This window comes from Micrasema longulum, unplaced genomic scaffold (genome assembly GCF_059751315.1).
Source record: "Micrasema longulum isolate JH-2025_06_02 unplaced genomic scaffold, ASM5975131v1 h1tg002071l, whole genome shotgun sequence".
NCBI lineage: Eukaryota > Metazoa > Arthropoda > Insecta > Trichoptera > Brachycentridae > Micrasema > Micrasema longulum.
In genome coordinates this window covers 11,076-29,226 of record NW_028279238.1, presented here as the reverse complement: position 1 = coordinate 29,226, position 18,151 = coordinate 11,076, and the positions used below count along the sequence as shown (strand labels likewise).

Genomic DNA, 18,151 nt, shown 5'->3' with positions numbered 1-18,151 from the left:
AAATTTATTTTCATATTTTTTCCATATGTTTTACTATCTTCATGTGTGCACGTATCGAGATGTCAGAAGATACGGCTTTTTAATCACTCGTTTGATAAATGCAGACCAAAGATAAGCATATCGTCTTGGAAATTGTCAAAAGTCACACAAGCGAGTCATGTTCAAGTGAGCATTTATTTTTAACAACTCCCTAGGGAGAAAATCCAGCCAGTCTGCAAGCATTTGGACATACTCAAAACATTGTGGAATTTATAGGTTTAGTTTATAATCACTACTTTTAATCAGAGAAGCCTATTATTTTTTAAATTTTATTTTATTAATTTTTACGCCCATAAGGCTTTTACACACATGAAAGTTATATAAAATATGAGTATATAAATAACATAAAATTTAAAAAATCCAATATAAAGCAATAAAAGATAGAACAGTGTTTAGAAGTATAGTTGGTTAAAAATAAAAATAAAAAGATGAGTGTATAAGCAACATAAATTTCAAAAAATACAATTTAAAGAAATAATATATAATACAGCGTTTAGAAGTATAGTTCGTATATATAAAAAAAAGATAAGGAAGCTAGATATTGAAATTAAAAAATAGATAAAATAAAAAACAAACATATTAAAAAAATACAGTTTAAAGCAGCTAGGTGCATACTATTATCATACAATATAAAATGAATATTAATTTCTTTTCGATATGAAATATTAAGATTGATTTTTTAAATTTACAAGACTCACGTTAAAGACAGACAGAAATGTTAATTAGAACTATTTAAAATTTTAATTAAGTATGGAACGCGGACTTTATTTTCGGGGTCATTCATTGGTTGGATTCGAACATATGACGTTGATGATAGATCGGTAGAACATACTGAAGTAGATAGAGATAGTACATAAGTTATGCATACCGTCCCGGTATGTACCTTTGAAGATAGCGGTCTAGATATATTCTTACCATAGAGTTTTCGTCGATGGAGTCCAGACCCATCACTGTTACGTGGAAGTAGACCACCGTAGGATGTCCTTCATCCTTTTTGGGCGGTCGCATCTTATCATATTGCTTTGGATCTTCAGGCAAAATGTCCTGGAATGTTAAGCTGGACCTGAAAATGTAAAATGGCGAGGTACATTAAGGTTTATCTGAGCAAGGACAGCATAGGCATCTATACAGTTAGATATTAATTTGTGCAAGAATATCAAACTAGCCAAATTTTTTTTGAATTCTAAACTTAAGATATGAAAGTACTCTAGACGTCTAGACGATCATAATAGTTGATTATGAAAGTATTTGATCCGATTCTAAATATTAACGATTAAAAAAATTTACGTTGCACCAATTCAATCCGCGTTATATGAATATTATAATTAGGAGACCATATTATAGAATTAAATTCAAGCAAATTACGAACAAATGATTTACACAATGAAATTGCGATTTTTGGGCTTTTGAATTGCTTAGATATTCGCAAAATAAATCCACAGATTTTGGACGCTTTCTTTGAAATGTGGTCAATGTGATGGCTGAATTTGCGTTTGTTATCAAAAAGTATCCCAAGATCTCGAATTGTCTAGAGTCTAGACGTTCATTAAAATTGTGTTGTTGTTTGAATAATGAAAAACGATATTTTTTATTTTTCTTGTGAATTTAATAGACATACATTTATTTATGTTAAAAAATAAGTCGTTTTCATGACACCAAGATAAGGAATGAATGTAGGTCATTTTGTAGTTTATGACAGTCATCAATTGATTTTATAATTTTGAATATTTTAAGGTTATCTGCAAATAAAAGATATTTGGAAAATTTAATTTATGTTTGTTGATATTGGCTTAATATAGAACATTATAGTGTGTACAGTGGTCACTGAAACCAGCCAATGACAGTTCATGAGCCCAGTAAATGCCTTAACTTTCATATTTCCTTCTATAAAAGGTTCTCCATTGCTGTTGCTATTTGTTGAATGACTCCTTTGGAGGTGAAATCCAGTCTTTTGTCTACAAATATATTGACTAACTCAAAGTATTCTCAACTATACTTAAATTTAACCGAAATGAAGAAATAAATAATAAATTTAAAGCGACTTGCAATCAAATGATGATTTTCCGAATATATGACTACCTTTTCTTTTCATTCTTTTTTTATTTAATATAAACGAAATGTTTGCTGTTTACCATATTGATGTGCCATATATTTATTTTTTACAAAATGTTATTATTTTTATAATCCTATGTAATGTAATATTATTTGTGGTGATATACTCGTATGTCTGTGATAACTAATTACTCGTCCTACTCAACTCAGGAATTTTAGTCCCATGGAGATGGAACTTATATCTAAAAAAAAAAAAGGTTTGCATCCCCTTTAACTAAAAATGATGTACGAAGACATTTCTCCACAATACCCAAATCTCCAAAATACAATTATAAAAAAAAACAATTTCACACGTTTTTATCAGTATTCTAGTATGTAATATTTCCCTGTTATGTAAGAGGGTACTTTAGTGTTCGAAGATGTAAACCGTGAACTGAAATGTTTAGTTTTATCTTTAAAAAATATCGGCCTTACTGAGCGTAACACAGGTCTGTAACCACCAAAAGAATGTTTGTGCTGACTCCCATCATTATCCACATCCAGCGCGTCCATTTGGTCGTCATGATGGATCCCATTACGTCACATCATATCAAGAGCCGGTCTTCTCCGTTCCACTATTCCACATTCCACCCCGTCACTATCTGAAATAAAATATTCATGATTTTCATCTTACCCTCTTTTTTAAAAATGTATGAATAATGTTTACATATTTTATTTACTTATTCATATTTTTTCCATTATAAACTATAATTAATAATAAAAATAATATGACCTCACTGGGGTTACCCGTGGCGAGGACATTTAACAATATACTTTAAAAAAAAAATATTTTTACATTTGAAAATAAACAAATAAGACTTAATAAACAGAGATGATTAACAAAATGTTCAGAAAGTTTTAAACACTACGTATTTATGTTTATAATTAATTTATGCACATCTATATTATTTATATTACAAAACGCATAATGAAAGAACAAAAACCTAACATAAGCTATACACTTGTGGAGCAGCTGTTTCAATATTGGTTTGGGTGAATGAGACAATCCATTTTACTTCTATCTAGCTCCACTATCCATTTTTTATAGCCTTTTTGAACATTTTCTCGTTACTAATTGTTTTAATAGATAGTAGAAGTAGGTTATAGATAACAATAAAACTAACTATGGTTTTCATTCTCCTATGCCCAGAATTCTTAGGTCTGTCAACAAACATACCAGTCCTGATTTATTTGATAAGAAGTTGTCTTTTTTCAACCGACCACTTAATCAAATTTAATTATAAACACCTCTCTTCCGCTTCCACTCCAACAAAGTCTACTTTATACATTTTTTTTATAGTATATATATTTTATATATATACTATATATTTTTTTAAATAATTTTTTATGAGTAAATATTGTAACGTTGTAAAAAAAAAGTCCAACGTACCCCGTTTTTGAAAGCATTTTAGTACAGGAATACAATTCTATGTTGCCTGATTTAGCGCCATCTGACGGCCGCGGTAGTAACTCATCCATACGATATCCGTGCGGTAGAAATAAATTCTTTTCCATTTGAAAACTCGGGACGAACAGTCCATCTGTCGTGGAAGAACTCGAAGGGCAGGCGACCACACATTTCAAAACTGTAGTCCTTCAAGAAAGGGAACGTTCAACGTAACGCAAGCGTAGTTGTTTTTTATTTTATTAGCGCAATTCTTGTAGAGAGAGATATCATGATCTAATGAGATTGTATTTTATACAGGTTCCCTCTTTTTTTCTACCTTTTTACCTTCTTCCACTTTTATCTCCCTTTCTTCATTTTCCTACATATTTTATCTACGTTGTCTTATGATAAAGATTTTACAATATGGTATATTTACTCCATGATTTGAATGGTTCATTAATCATTACGAAGTTTATTCGTAAATACCTGGAAAAGTCGGTGTCAGATTCAAAATTTTTCTACAAGATCATGAGACACAAATTAAAAAATGCAATGAAGCGGACGATCATTTACTGAATTCGGATGTCGACAAACAATCTTCTGGGAAATCATCAAGTGAGCCAATCATGAGGGCAAACATATCAACCGAAGACGTCGCATATTTCATCGGCGGATTTTATTTCTTTAAATCAACATTATTTCATATTACGGCGAGAAGAAAACAACTAAGAATCTATTTCACTTGTCATTATTATTGTTACGAATATTTACTTCTTAGATAAATTTACTGTCAACCATTTATTCATATCAGCTAGGCAGAATTCTGATTCTTTTATATTAACTAATCCTGTTACATTTGTAGAGAATTGCTTCTTTTATTAAAATTTTGTATTTCACTAACGAGTTGTTTATTTCATAGAATCCAGATCTTTGAGTCATATTTGTTCCATTTTACAGTAAGGTATTTTATATATAACGTTTTTGATGCCATTCATAAAATGAAATTTATATAACATAATCTTATTCTTTGGGAGAATTCTCATGTTCTTGCCGATTGAGCAAAACTGGTGAAGGGTAAGTTGTTTGTAGGTACTTTATTTGGGTATCTTCATTATTTTTCTAAATCTTAAAAATTTGCTTATTTTTTTATATTTTTTTTTTATTAAGTTTTATTCATTTTAACAAGTAAATAACATACAAAATTGTATTTTTGTTCCCGCAAAGCCGAAGCTTGTCTGCGGGTTACATTACATTTTATTTTTTTAAAATTTATAAGTAAGTACATAGTTTAATAATAATTAAAGAATAAGATATATTTATACACTTAAGTTTCACTTGCTGTTTAATAATTTTTTGACTATTTTTTTTAATGAAATTAGGTTTTTTTCTTCGCGATTTTTGGCTGGTATTAAATTGTACAGTTTTGGTACTACACTACCCATTGTTCTGTCACCATAGTAGTTTTTCTGTCGTGGTACCATCAGCTGCTGTGCCGATACTTGTCGGGTCATGATCTGGTGGTTTATTTTGGATTTGAAATTGCAATCGAGGAAGTGATCTGTCACTATCTTATATTGACACTGTTTGTTAATTGGCAAAACGTTAACAAAATCAAATAATATTTTATTGTTGTCTTTTGCCTCATTCTTTATTTTTACAGGTACGATAATTTTTAAAATTTGTACCTGTAAGTTCAAGACTCTATCCGTATAAGATTTAAAACTTAATCCCCATATTCTTAATCCATATTGAATAATTGGGTCAACTAGCCCCAAGTAAACTAGTCTCAGCACTGGGTATGGTATGTATGGTTTTAAATGGTACATGTTTAGTAGGCAAACTCTTAGCTTATTGCAAACTGTTTTTCATATGTTCTTCCCAATTAAAAGTGGAATCTATAATAATACCTAAATACTTATAATTTGATACGTGATCTATTTTTGTGCATTTGCAGTCTTGCAGATTGATATGCAAGCATTCGTGAGTGTGTGCATATATTAACAAATCTTCTTTTGGTCTATTATATGGGGACGTAATGTGTAACGCTTTCGTTTTTTTTATATTTATTGTAAGGCTATAATCATGTGACCATCTTAAAACTTGATTAAAATCCGATTGCAGTTTTTGCTGCGCGTCTATTTGTGAGTCTCCAATAGCAACAATTGCCGTATCATCTGCAAACTGATAGCACAGTGAGTGTTGTATGACATTTGCCATAGAGTTACAGTATATCAGGTATTCTAGGGGACCAATTACTGACCCCTGGGCTACTCCCGTTTTTACTTGTACTTTTTTGCTGAATATGTCTTGTATTTTCACAATTATATTTTGATTTTTGAGATAGTTAGCGAGTAGTTCTTTATACTTTCCTCTGATCCCAGCATCGTCCAAACATTCTACAAGGCGAGAGTGATCTAAGGTGTCGAAGGCTTTAGCATAATCGACGAATATAACAATCACGTGTTTTTTGTTATTTAAGGCTTGGTTTATATTGTTTGCAAAGTCAGACAATAACTGTGTTGTGTTTTTTCTTTTTTGAAACCCATACTGTTTACAATTTATTATTGAATTCTTATGAAGATATTTTGTTATGTTCTGAACCAAGAATGTTTCAAATATTTTATTTATACAAGTCAATATAGAGATAGGTCTATAGTTACAGTATTCCAAGTGAGAGTTTCCTTTGTAAATAGGCCTTATTATAGATATTTTTAGACAATCAGGATAAATCCCCTTTTCTAGACACAGATTTATTATTTTACAAAGCAAGTGGCTGATATTTTCCTTTACATATTTTAAATCCCGAATTCTTATTGAGTCTATACCTGGCGATTTTAGTGAGTTTAGTTCGGTTATAATTTTTTGTATTTGAATTGGTTTGTGATAACCTACCTTTACAAATGTCGCCCAACTGGGACCAAATAAATAACTTCAACCTCTTCTATATACTGACCCTTACAATATGTCCTTAAAAATGCCTTTTGGGCGTATATATATAAAAAAAAATACATATTAGTTTATAGATATAAATATGTTATTTTCATGTACTCGTATAAATTTTTCAATAATCAGAAAATTTTTATATTTTTAAAGAACGGTAAGTTATTTTTAATGGGTTATTTTTTATTTATCATTAAGCTCTTGAGATATCCAACAAAAAATCTATTCGCTGAGTTTATTTTATTTATTTCAAATACAAACAGATGTACAGGTTGAATTAATATTTAAAAAAAACTATATAAAATGTATACATATCAGATCCAATTATATGCATTCACTAAATAATACTGTAATAAAGCGACGACGGCTTAAAGTTTAAACTATATAAATAACTAGCGGACCCGACATACGTTGTCCTACCCGAACGCTGGCTTGCCTGCTATTAGCTCAGAAAAAGATATTGATAAGTAGGTACCTAAGTACTTGTTTATGGTTGAATTCCAAAACATAAAATAAATATTTTATCAAATATGGCATTTTTTTGCAAACGTCAAACTCTGGTCTTCTCACCAACAGAGGGTGTACGTATGTAAGAATACGATTTAAAAAAATGTGTTCAATTAAATATTATTTTATTATTACCAAAAATCCAGTAAAAAGAAATAAATGGGTAGAAATTAGAAGGAATTCAAGGAAATAATCTGATTGAGATCCACAAAAAACAAATGCTGTTTGTAAACATTCAAAAACAAACACTTTATTCGCAATATAACAACATCTTTCATTTTTTTCTAAATGCATTCTCCTCGAATGCAACCTTGGTAGATCGATGAATAAATCATTTATGCTCCTTACTTATTTTTTACACATATTTAAGATTTTAATATCTACGAACACGCACAGCGCAAAGATCTATATTTCTCTGAAAACCGCACGTAAATCGGTTAAGTCGTTAAGAAGAAGTTCAGTGGCATCACACGTACAGAGGAATCTGAGGAATTATATATATAGATAAATATACTATATATTAAAATAAGAGAAATATGGACAAAACAAGGAGATAGTGGGAAGGAAAATAAGGAAATTGGTAAGGAGTGGTGAAGGATGATTGAAGGAATGTTTAAGTTTAGGATATTGGATGTAAGACAGTTGTTTATGAGGTGCCTATAGCTTATTTTTTTATGCTACACTAAGTGAGTTCAAAAGAACTCTACAAAATGTAAATGCTCGCACAGCAACACAACTGAACTGTCTCATTTGTAAAACCAAACATATTTAATGACCAATATAAAGGACTCAAAATGTAAAACAAATTTTAAAATAAAAATAACCTGATATAAATACATGTAAATAGTGTGACGAGGGATTTAAAAAAAATTATGTAGAGACAAATAAACGTACTTTTTTACAAAATTGGTACACATATTATTTCTAGGCTTTACTGAGAGAATGCATTAAATCATTAAAACAAGTTCCGAGATAATCGCATTTAAAGCTTTTTTATTCCTTCGACGCATTATTTTTCCCACAATTTTTTTTTTTTTAAAGCTTTAAAAGAAAAATATTTATTCTTGGGATATCATAAAATTTGAAATCAACATTTTTCACGTATATTTATTTGAAATATTTAAAGCGTGTTGACTTAAAGCATTCTGTCAGTATATCCTGTCCTCAATTTATATTAACATATTACAACAGAGATGAAGAACATTTAAGAGAAGGTAATATAGAAGTCCAGGCATCTACAGGGCTTATGACCTGTCAATGGCTGGTTTAAGTGGCCACTTTACACACTGTGTAACATTCACCATTCTGCCTATATTTGAACATCTATATTCCTTCAATTCTTTCATCTGTTAATGTTTGTGAAGTTAAAGAGCTGAAATCTTTATTAAAATATAGGCAGAATGGTGAATGTTACCCAGTGTGTAAAGTGGCCACTTAAACCAGCCATTGACAGGTCATAAGTCCTGTAGATGCCTGGACTTCCATATTACCTTCTCTTAAATGTTCTTCATCTCTGTTGTAATATGTCAATATAAACAGCTTCCGAGGGAGTTGAATCCAGTCCTTGTCTACAAAAATTTGGACAAACTCAAAATATTGTTGCTCAGTTTATATTCTTATATATTACATTACTTTATATTTGTTTTTGATTATGGTTACTTATTTATTTATTCATATTTTTTTCTCTTACAAACTATAATTAATAACAAAAATAATGTGACCTCACTGGGGTTAGCCGTGCCGAGGAAACTTAACAATATACTTTTTAAAAAATAATTTAACATTTGAGAATAAACAAAGAAGACTAACTTAATAAACAGAGATAATTAACAAAATATTCAGACAGTTTTAAACACTACGTATTTATGTGTATACTTAATATATATATATATATATATATATAGTGAGGTTACTGACTGCATAATAAATGTAAAAAACAAATGTCTCGAACAAGTAGAAGAATTTGTGTACCTGGGAAGCATGTTTTCAAGAGATGGAAGAGTAGAAAAAGATGTTGAAAGAAGAGTGAATGCGGGCAACAAAATGAACGGAGCACTAAGCACAGTAATTTCTAATAAAAATATGTCAATCGAAGCTAAACTGGCAGTGCACAACGGAGTTTTAGTCCCAACACTTATGTATGGAAGTGAAACATGGAACTGGCAGAGGAAGGATGAAAGCCGAGTGAACGCGGTTGAAATGCGATCTCTTAGACGAATGTGTGGGAAATCAATGTATGACAGGGTTACGAATGATGAAATCAGGCGAGAGTGTAAATCTGAGACAAGTATAATTGATAAGATTAAGAAAGGGTCTCTGAGATGGTTTGGTCACGTAGAACGAATGGACGACGAGAGAATGGTAAAACAAGTATATATGGCAAAAATGAACGGCAACGTTAGACGAGGACGACCAAGGAAGACGTGGCATGATCAGATAAACCGAAATCTTAAGTCTGGTCATGTCAAAAGCAGACCGAACCGAAGGGCATGTATGACAAGATGTATGAATGTGGAAGAGGCTAGGAGTGTATGCCAGGATAGACGTGTGTGGCGGTCCATTCTCTCTGCCTACCCCTACGGGGAAATGGCGTGATGGTTGTAGTAGTAGTAGTAGTAGTATATATATATATATGTTTTGAATATATTTAAGGGTATTGTTTATGTTTAAGTCACATTATGGTTGAAGTAATATTGGGGTTATTTAAAAATATTTTTTCATCCGATGGCAAACGGTATGAAAGTTGATAGTTGAACTGGACAAATATTGTTGAATATTTAACGATTTGTTAAGTAAAAGAATACTGCATTAACCTGTTTTTATTTCATTAATGAAAACTCTCTCTATAAAGCAGTTGTTCGATTCGAAAAATTCTTAAAATAAAATATTTGATTTTAAGATTATTTTTTACCCCAGGGTACAAAAGCAAAGAATTCTGTTTGAAATTCCGCTTAGGGGAGGGTTAGTAACGTCCAGGGGTATAATCGCCACTTTTCTGGCCCACTTTAGGGTTATTTGTGAGAAATATAATGGGAGCTTTGAAACTCGGCTAAGGACGACGAAGGGTGCGTCTTTACTATGGAAGTGAGCTGGAAACCGGGGTATAGTAATTACGTTGGGGAAAGATTGATTCCTCAAAAAAATACATTTTAATATAATATTTTTGATGGAATTAATTTTGGTAAAATTTAAAGGGTTAAGGGAATAAGGATGTTTAATGATACGGGATATTGGAAATAAAAATAATAATAAGGAACTACTTAAAAATTTGTCACAAGTTCTTCCTAAAAAAACAATGATGGAGTTGTAGGAGTTACCCTGAAATCAATTCGCAATTACTACTGACCTACTATCGTATTAACCTTTCCCTCACTAAGCATCCAAAAATTACACATGATTCGGACGGGGGATCAAACGACCCCAGCGCATACTTGTATATGGCATCAGGAGAATAAAACGTTGAAAGTGTTTATGACCGTGCAATAATTTATTCATGTTTTCGCGTACACATATTTTTCTCATTCGTGTATATTATTATTTTTTGTTAGTTTGCCGAATGTATTTCAAATAAATAATATTAGTTGATCTAGAACAGGGATCGCCACACGGTAGCTCGCCTAGGCTATTTCGGTGGCTCACGTAGGATATTAAATTTGCCTAATAAATTTTATTATTGAGCTCCAAAAAAATAAATAAAAAATGTGCTATCTTCAACGAAATGCTTAAAAGGTTGCTGTCAACGTTTTCCACTATGATATTATCCATGGCTTTATCCCACTGAGTTCCTCCAGGGTATTCTTGGTTACAGCAGTTTGAAGACCAGAAGTAATGTGTATTTAACAACGCACTTCTTTCGATTGTCGCGCGGTATTATTGACAACCCTGAAATTATGCGGAGCATTAGCTTTTATGTTCCGGATAATTACCTTAGACAGCGTCAGGATAGACTGTTTCACATTCCAATATACAGGACCAACCTGCCAATGGTCGTGAACTTTGCTAAAGTAATTATTGATAGAATAAGACCCATGAACAAGTAAAGAGGCTGGCACTCTATACTTGTCATAACAATCTGTGATAATAACAATATAAAAATGTAAACTAATCAAAATTTCTCCACAGATACCTCCCTATCCTGTTAAGGTTTCTCATGGTTCCCTTAACACTTTGTCGGAAAGCGAAACTAGCCCATGAAAACAGAGGTTATAGGTACACAAAACACAAACACGCAAAATGACTCACATAAAAACGAACACAAATAACAAAATACATAACACAAACAAGTATAGTCGCATTCGGGGGCGCCGACACATGTATTTGTGTTAGTGCTTTTGATGTGATTGTAAACTAATTGACAGTACACAAACACTTACACGTAAAATCATACACAAAGCACTAACACTAAAAACAGCACAAATATATCACCTTGATAAATAATAAGCAAGGGAAAAACAATGCAACACAACCAAGAAAAAAAAAAAAAAAAAAAAAAACCTGCCAATGGTTATGCCTGTTAGAAATATAAATTGAAATGAAGGTTGTTAAGAGTAAATATAGAAACAGACTCATAGATTTACATCTTGATAATTGCATTCGGATGTGAGTTACTAGGTACTCACCGAGAATCGAAAAAATTGTGGAGGAAAGTGTATGCCATTCTTTTCACTAATTATATTTACTCTTTATTTTTACTTTTATTTTTATGATAATTTTCAATCACATCTTTTTTTTCCATATATAAAGTTTATATTTGAAGCACTGACTTTTTTTAACGAATTTTTAACTGCACGTTGCATTTGTACAGAAAATTCTTCATGGGGTCGATTATTTGGGATAGTTGCACCACTCAAGATGCACTTGAGTGGTTTATTTATTTATTTATTTATTTATTAATGAAATCATACAGTCTTTATATAAACAACAAGGTACAAAATAACAATTTTAAAAAGTAAGACCAATTACAGATTTCACACTAATGAATGCAGGAGGAGAGGGGAAAAATAATTTAATTCTAAAAAAGTAAAAATAAAAATATTCCATAAAAAGTTCATATAAAGGAGAAGACATTGTAAAGCTACTCTATTTTCCTCCCTCTCTCTCTGCTTCCATGAACATTTCAATTTAATTGTAAAAAAAAATCACAAGTAACAATAAATTATTCGATGCAGGTAGTAGATGTAGGTAAGTATAAATTAAGAGTTAAATTAAATTATTAAAATTAAAAGTAAAAGTTAAAATTAAAATGAAAAGTTTAAATTAAAATTAAGTTAAAAGTTTAAATTGAAAGTTAAAATTAAGAATTAAAACTAAAAAGTTAAAATTGAAAGACAAAATCAAGAATCAAATTAAAAGTTAAAAGTCAAGCAGGAGATAAATTTAAAATGTCTTTAACTGATCTGATAAAAATATGGTATTTACAATGTAGTATGTCGATGTCACTAAAACTGTCATTATAGGTAATCTGTATTCTTCGTAGAGTGCTATTTCTTAAATAATTAGTCATTGACTTAGGAATGTCGAAGAGTACAGATTGACGAGTTCTACGGACAGGGACTCGATATGAAATGCCTCTAACAATTTCTGGGCTATCAACTACGTTATTAACAATTTTGTATAGAAAGCTCATATCCAACATGGTACGCCGAGTTGCGAGATTTTGAACCTTGTGAAAATTAGCTGACTCAGTCCTACTTGAGAATGAAACATTATTTCTGAAATCTAATTGTCTAAGAAAATAATTTTGAATATGTTCAATACGATTTTTGTACGTATTGTATTGGGGATTCCAAATTGGCGAACCAAACTCGAGGACACTACGTACATATGAAAAAAAAAGTTTTCTTAATGCGTCAGTTCTTGTGAAAGGTTTGGTTGATCGTATGACAAACCCTAACATTTTGTAAGCTTTTTCTACAGTATTTTCTATATGTTTGTTAAATGTAAGTTTACTATCAAGTACAACACCAAGGTCACGGACTTCCGTAGAAGAATTTATAATTAACTCGTTGATTTTATACGAATAATTATTTTTTTTAGAACGAATGCGGTAAAAAGAAATTTGCTGACACTTTTTAATGTTAATAGACAATCTGTTTTTAATGCAATATGTGTTTAATCTATTAAGGTCTTCTTGAAGATTTATACTGTCTTGATCATTATTAATAGGTAAATATACTTTCATATCATCGGCAAAAAGACTGAATTGTGCGAATTTGAAACATTGACTGATATCATAAATATAGACATTGAAAAGGAGTGGCCCGAGGTGTGAACCTTGGGGCACTCCTGATGGTATAGAAGAAAAGTTTGAACAGAAGCCACCGATTACAACAGATTAAGCTATGTATATGTGCCGCATGTAATGTATATGTTTGTGTATGTTTTATATGTGCGTTCATGTGTGTGCGTGGATGGCTCGGAGTGTACGTTCGGTATTTTTATTTATTTTAATTTATTACCTCCATGGAAAACGCAAATTTTAACAATTATTCTCTTCTCACTTGAAATACTTATTATTTATTTTTTTATCACATTCAATGTTTATATCTTTTGCATAATTTATGAAAACTTAATTGTTCTTTTTATGTTGAAAAATTGTTGCTTTTAATACGTATTATGTATTCCTGTATGTTTTCTGAATAAAATAAAATAATATTTAAAAATAAAATAAAAACTTTGTGGTTATTCATTATAATAAAATAAATAAAACAATCTTGTTTTTAACGACTAATTTTTAATTACTATTTTTTCCACCGACCGGTTTCAAAGCAAACGAGCTTCTTCGTCAAGGTTTACGTAACTAATGAATTAATGCCTATTTTATTTTTATCATGTTCACCTAAATACCACACGTGGACCCAATAAATCAAGTCTTTTTTTCCTTCCTTACAAGGGTGGTAATTTGAAATCAATATTTTTGAAGCTAGACAGGAGAGGACTAAAAGAAATATTGTTTATTTGGTTGTTAATTATTTTTTTCTTATTATGAATCGCTTTTTTAATTTCTAAGATTTCTAAGTTGTCTTATTTTAATCCAGTGTCTTTATTTAAGTTATGATTATTTTCTATCAGATGATTTGCAAATTCCTAAAAATGATTATTATTTAAGCATGTTAAGTGTTATTTTACTCTTTTTATATTAAAGTTTATTTTAGTTTTTCCAATGTAGATTGAATCGCAATCATTACAATTTAATTTGTATATCCCTCATTTATTATATTTATGGACTTTGTCTGTGTGATTTTTTAACAATGTTCCTGTATTATTAGTTGTGTAGAAAGCCGGTTTAACGTTTGATGGTAAATATAGATGAAAAAAATAATAATAAAAAATTAGTGGTTAAAAATAAAGTTTTATTTATTTTATTTCATTTTTTTCAATTATTATTTTATTTATAAATAAATATTTAAAGAACGCATTTTATGTTTTATTGTTAATTTGGAGTTTTTATTTATTTAAACTAATATAAAAATACGATAAGGGCTAATGATATAAAACTATAAAGAGAGAATTTTTATAGGCAGTTCACCAGACAAGTTCGATTTCGGAAAGTAACTCACATCCTCATTGAGTTTGGAGACCACTGATCTAGAGAATGCGGATCTTGAACATATAATTTTTGATTTTTTTATTACCATTTTTGCTATTTGTATGCTGTTTCATACTTTTTTTCTTGTATTATGTACGTTTATGTCATTTTAATATGCTTTTAATACTTTTTTAGCGTTAAGGAGAGGGTACATGTGCGCGTGGGAATGAATGAGGGAGAGGGTGCGTGTGTGTGTGTGTGGGTGCGTAAGTATAAACAAATATATGTAATTTATAACTTTTTAAACATATTATTTTTTCTATTATAGATTGTATTATGTATATATAATTTTTAACTCTTTTTCATACTATTTTAACCCCCCCTCCCCGGTGATGTGTAGCTAGTACACATTGCGTCTAATAACTAAAATATCTTTATAAATATAATAATAATTGGGTTTCGATTTTCAGTATTCCTGCATTACACATTTACATATCGACTGAAATAATCTGTTATAAAATAATAAGAACTTATTAGACACAAAAAAAGCATTTTATCGGAAATCAGGTATAAATTACAGATATCATCAAAAGTATACTTACAGTTTACCGATAACACCTGGCGTTACACGTCTACTACATGTCAAGTCACGTTATCCAGCACTAGCTACTTAGTAGCTCTCGGGAAGTTGGCACAGGTGCACGTTTTGCCCGAGTCATTGGCGATACCCAATGGTTTTTTCATGTTTTCAGCAGTTAAATTTGAAATGTTATCATATTTGAATTAAATTATGGTTAATAAAAGCCATTCCCTACAAATATTCCATTTTTCCCTTTTTAAATATATTATTTTTTAAATGTGTAGTGACTACACAGCATCGTAACGCGCGGGTGTTTTTAGGACAGTAGGGAAAAGGCTAATGTAGTCTATCAGAATTTCCGTTCTGCTTTTGAAAATTATGTTATAGTTTAAAATATAAATGTCTGTAAATAAATATTGTTATCTGCATGTCCCTAAATGACTTTTTTTTAAACAAAAAATCTAAATTTTCAATTTAAATAAAATTTCAAAAATCCTAGGTACATAACGTTACACATCTACATATCTACACAAATAACATAAACTCTGATTATCGACGCTATAACGCGATCCGAAACTTCGGTAAATAGTACGATCGACCCACGGCATAATAATAGTTTTGGTCGGCTGCAAGATCTTGCTTTTAACAATAAGTCCGCCAAAGTACTTAGTTAGTTATAAATAAAAAAAATAACCCAGAAAAACTTATTACGTAAAATATAATTACTTTTAAATCGACAGATTACGCCTCTTAAAATTTAGACCAAACTTGGTACGTTGATTCTCATAGATTATTTATTTTTTCTCCTATCTTTCATTCATTTATTTCATTATTCCCTTTCCGCACTTAGTGGTGCATAGGGCTCTGCATTGGTCCACCAATCGCAGCGTATCTTGATCACTTTTGTTAGATGAAGGAAATATGATCAGTCTTACGCTTGAGGTACCAGCCCAGAAACTATGTAATATTCTAGTGTAAAAACACCCTTGTAAATAAATATTTCATATCAACCATGTCGCGAATTGAATCCGAGACCTCTTGCATGGTAGGCAAATGCGCTGACCATTACACTATGAGACCGATATTTTTAATATTCTTTATTTGTATTTTATTTCAATTGAGCTTGTATGTATTATAAAAATTTGTGTTTAGCATTTTTTAATAGACCGTTAATAATAATAAATAAATAAATTTAAAAACTTATTGGAAATTCGTTAAAAAGTTTTAAAGGTAATAAATTAAACTAAAGAACTGTGGAAGCAAAATCATTTTTTTTGGATTTTGACAAGAAATACGAGTACAAGCATTTTTAATTACTTAAATTTGATGATATTTTTCTTCAATTCTACGAGAAATTATGCGTTCAATAATTTATTTATTTAAATGTTTAATACAGAATGTTATAAGGTGAAAAAATTTATGTTATAAGGTGAACTAAAATGAACTTAAAACTATGAAAAAAAATATATGAATAAATAAATTTAAAGTTATCTAAAGAAATTTTTTGAACACGTGTAAAAACAACATTACATTTTAATCAGAATGAATGTATTATTGTTTTATGTTTTTTCTTTATATATCCTATGTTTTTATTTTTCTTTTTCATGTACTCGAATTTAAAATTATATAAACTCCTATAAATAAACAACTAAAACAGTGTAAGTCACTCTCCAAGCACAAAAGTTAGTCTCTTTTATTGGAGAGTTACAGTGAAAACATTTACTAGATGTGTAAAAGTAGATATGTTTAGAATTTTACAAAAACATGTACTTTTTACGAAATTTATTAGTAAAACAAAAAAGGTAATTACAGAAACATGTTTCAAAAAAAGAAGCACATAGATAGTTTAAATCTCATATACATATTATAGTCCATTAAAACAATAGTAAACAAAGTAAATAATCTCGCACCATATAATAATATAATTTTATTTATAGATCTAAGATTGAAGGCACAATTTTATTTAAGAAAAATATCACAATTTTTTTGTTAAAAAACAAAAATTTAAGATTTTGCCACAACAGTTCTTTTGGTCAGTTTATTATCTTTAAATCTTAATTTGTTGCAACAGAGACGGAAAACATTTTTGAAAAGTCAATATGGAAGTCTAAGCAGAATAGTGAATGTTACACCATGCGTAAATTGGTTTCTTAAACCATCCAATGACAAGTCATAAGCCCTGTAAATGCCTTGACTTCCATATTCCCTTCTCGAAAATGTTTTTCTCTCTCTGTTGCAACAGATTTCAATCAAAATATTTCCCTAGGGAGGAAATCCAGCTTGTCTACAAACATTTGGAGATGCTAAAAAAATTTGGATAATTTGATACTCACAAAAATGTGAAATAACTCTTGTTGTTATAAACCCGCTTAAATAACTGTTTCGAATTTTAAAACACGTTTTCAAAACTGAAACTGAAAAACTGAAATGTATATTTCAGGATTCAAATGATGTATTGTAAGGCTGCGCTTTGTACGAAGGTTTAAATGTAACTGAAACCGTCCCCTGAAATTATATTTCAGCAAAATTCAGAGGTGAGTAATGAGAGGGGAGGCCCGCTGATGATTGGATATCGTCGGTCGGCATGCAACACCGCGTAAGCGACATGAAACAAAATGTTCAGGAGAGCGAATAAAGTGATTATTTACATAAGTAATTAATGAAAGATTTTTTTTTGCTTTTTAAATACCTGTATGTTTATTTTATTGGTTTTTAATTCAGAAATCATTTTTATTCCGGTATTATAATTGTTACGTTCACATTCGCGGTTATGTCATTTTTTTAAGCCAAATAATTGCACATTCGCGGATTTTCACATTTTTTTCATGTAAATAATATTAGGTCAACCATAAAAAACATTTTTTTTTCTTTAAAACTATGATTGGTTCCAAGGATTTAAAGATAATAAAAATAGTAAGTTTCGAAAACTATTTTTTTTCACAATGTCACAGAATTTCACATTGTGTACATAATACTACACTTTAATTATACTTATAAATAATAAATATTTGTATGAGTATTACATTAAATTATGATTATTAAATAAAAAAATAAAAAAATTATTTTTTGTAAATTTTTT

The 18,151-nt window shown here is 30.0% G+C and overlaps 1 protein-coding gene across 1 annotated transcript in view; it reads right to left on the bottom strand.

Annotated features, from left to right (window-relative positions):
• ort (glycine receptor ora transientless) overlaps positions 1 to 17,568 on the bottom strand; it is a 53,996-nt gene extending 36,428 nt beyond the window's left edge. The window contains exons 1-3 of the mRNA XM_088239128.1: positions 17,406 to 17,568; positions 2,566 to 2,732; positions 955 to 1,102 (exon numbers count right to left, since the gene is read on the bottom strand). Of these exons, the coding sequence (XP_088095254.1) occupies positions 955 to 1,102; positions 2,566 to 2,666 (249 nt within the window). The 5' untranslated portion in view covers positions 2,667 to 2,732; positions 17,406 to 17,568. The remainder of the gene's footprint in view (positions 1 to 954; positions 1,103 to 2,565; positions 2,733 to 17,405) is intronic.
• Between the last annotated feature and the right edge of the window lie 583 nt (positions 17,569 to 18,151).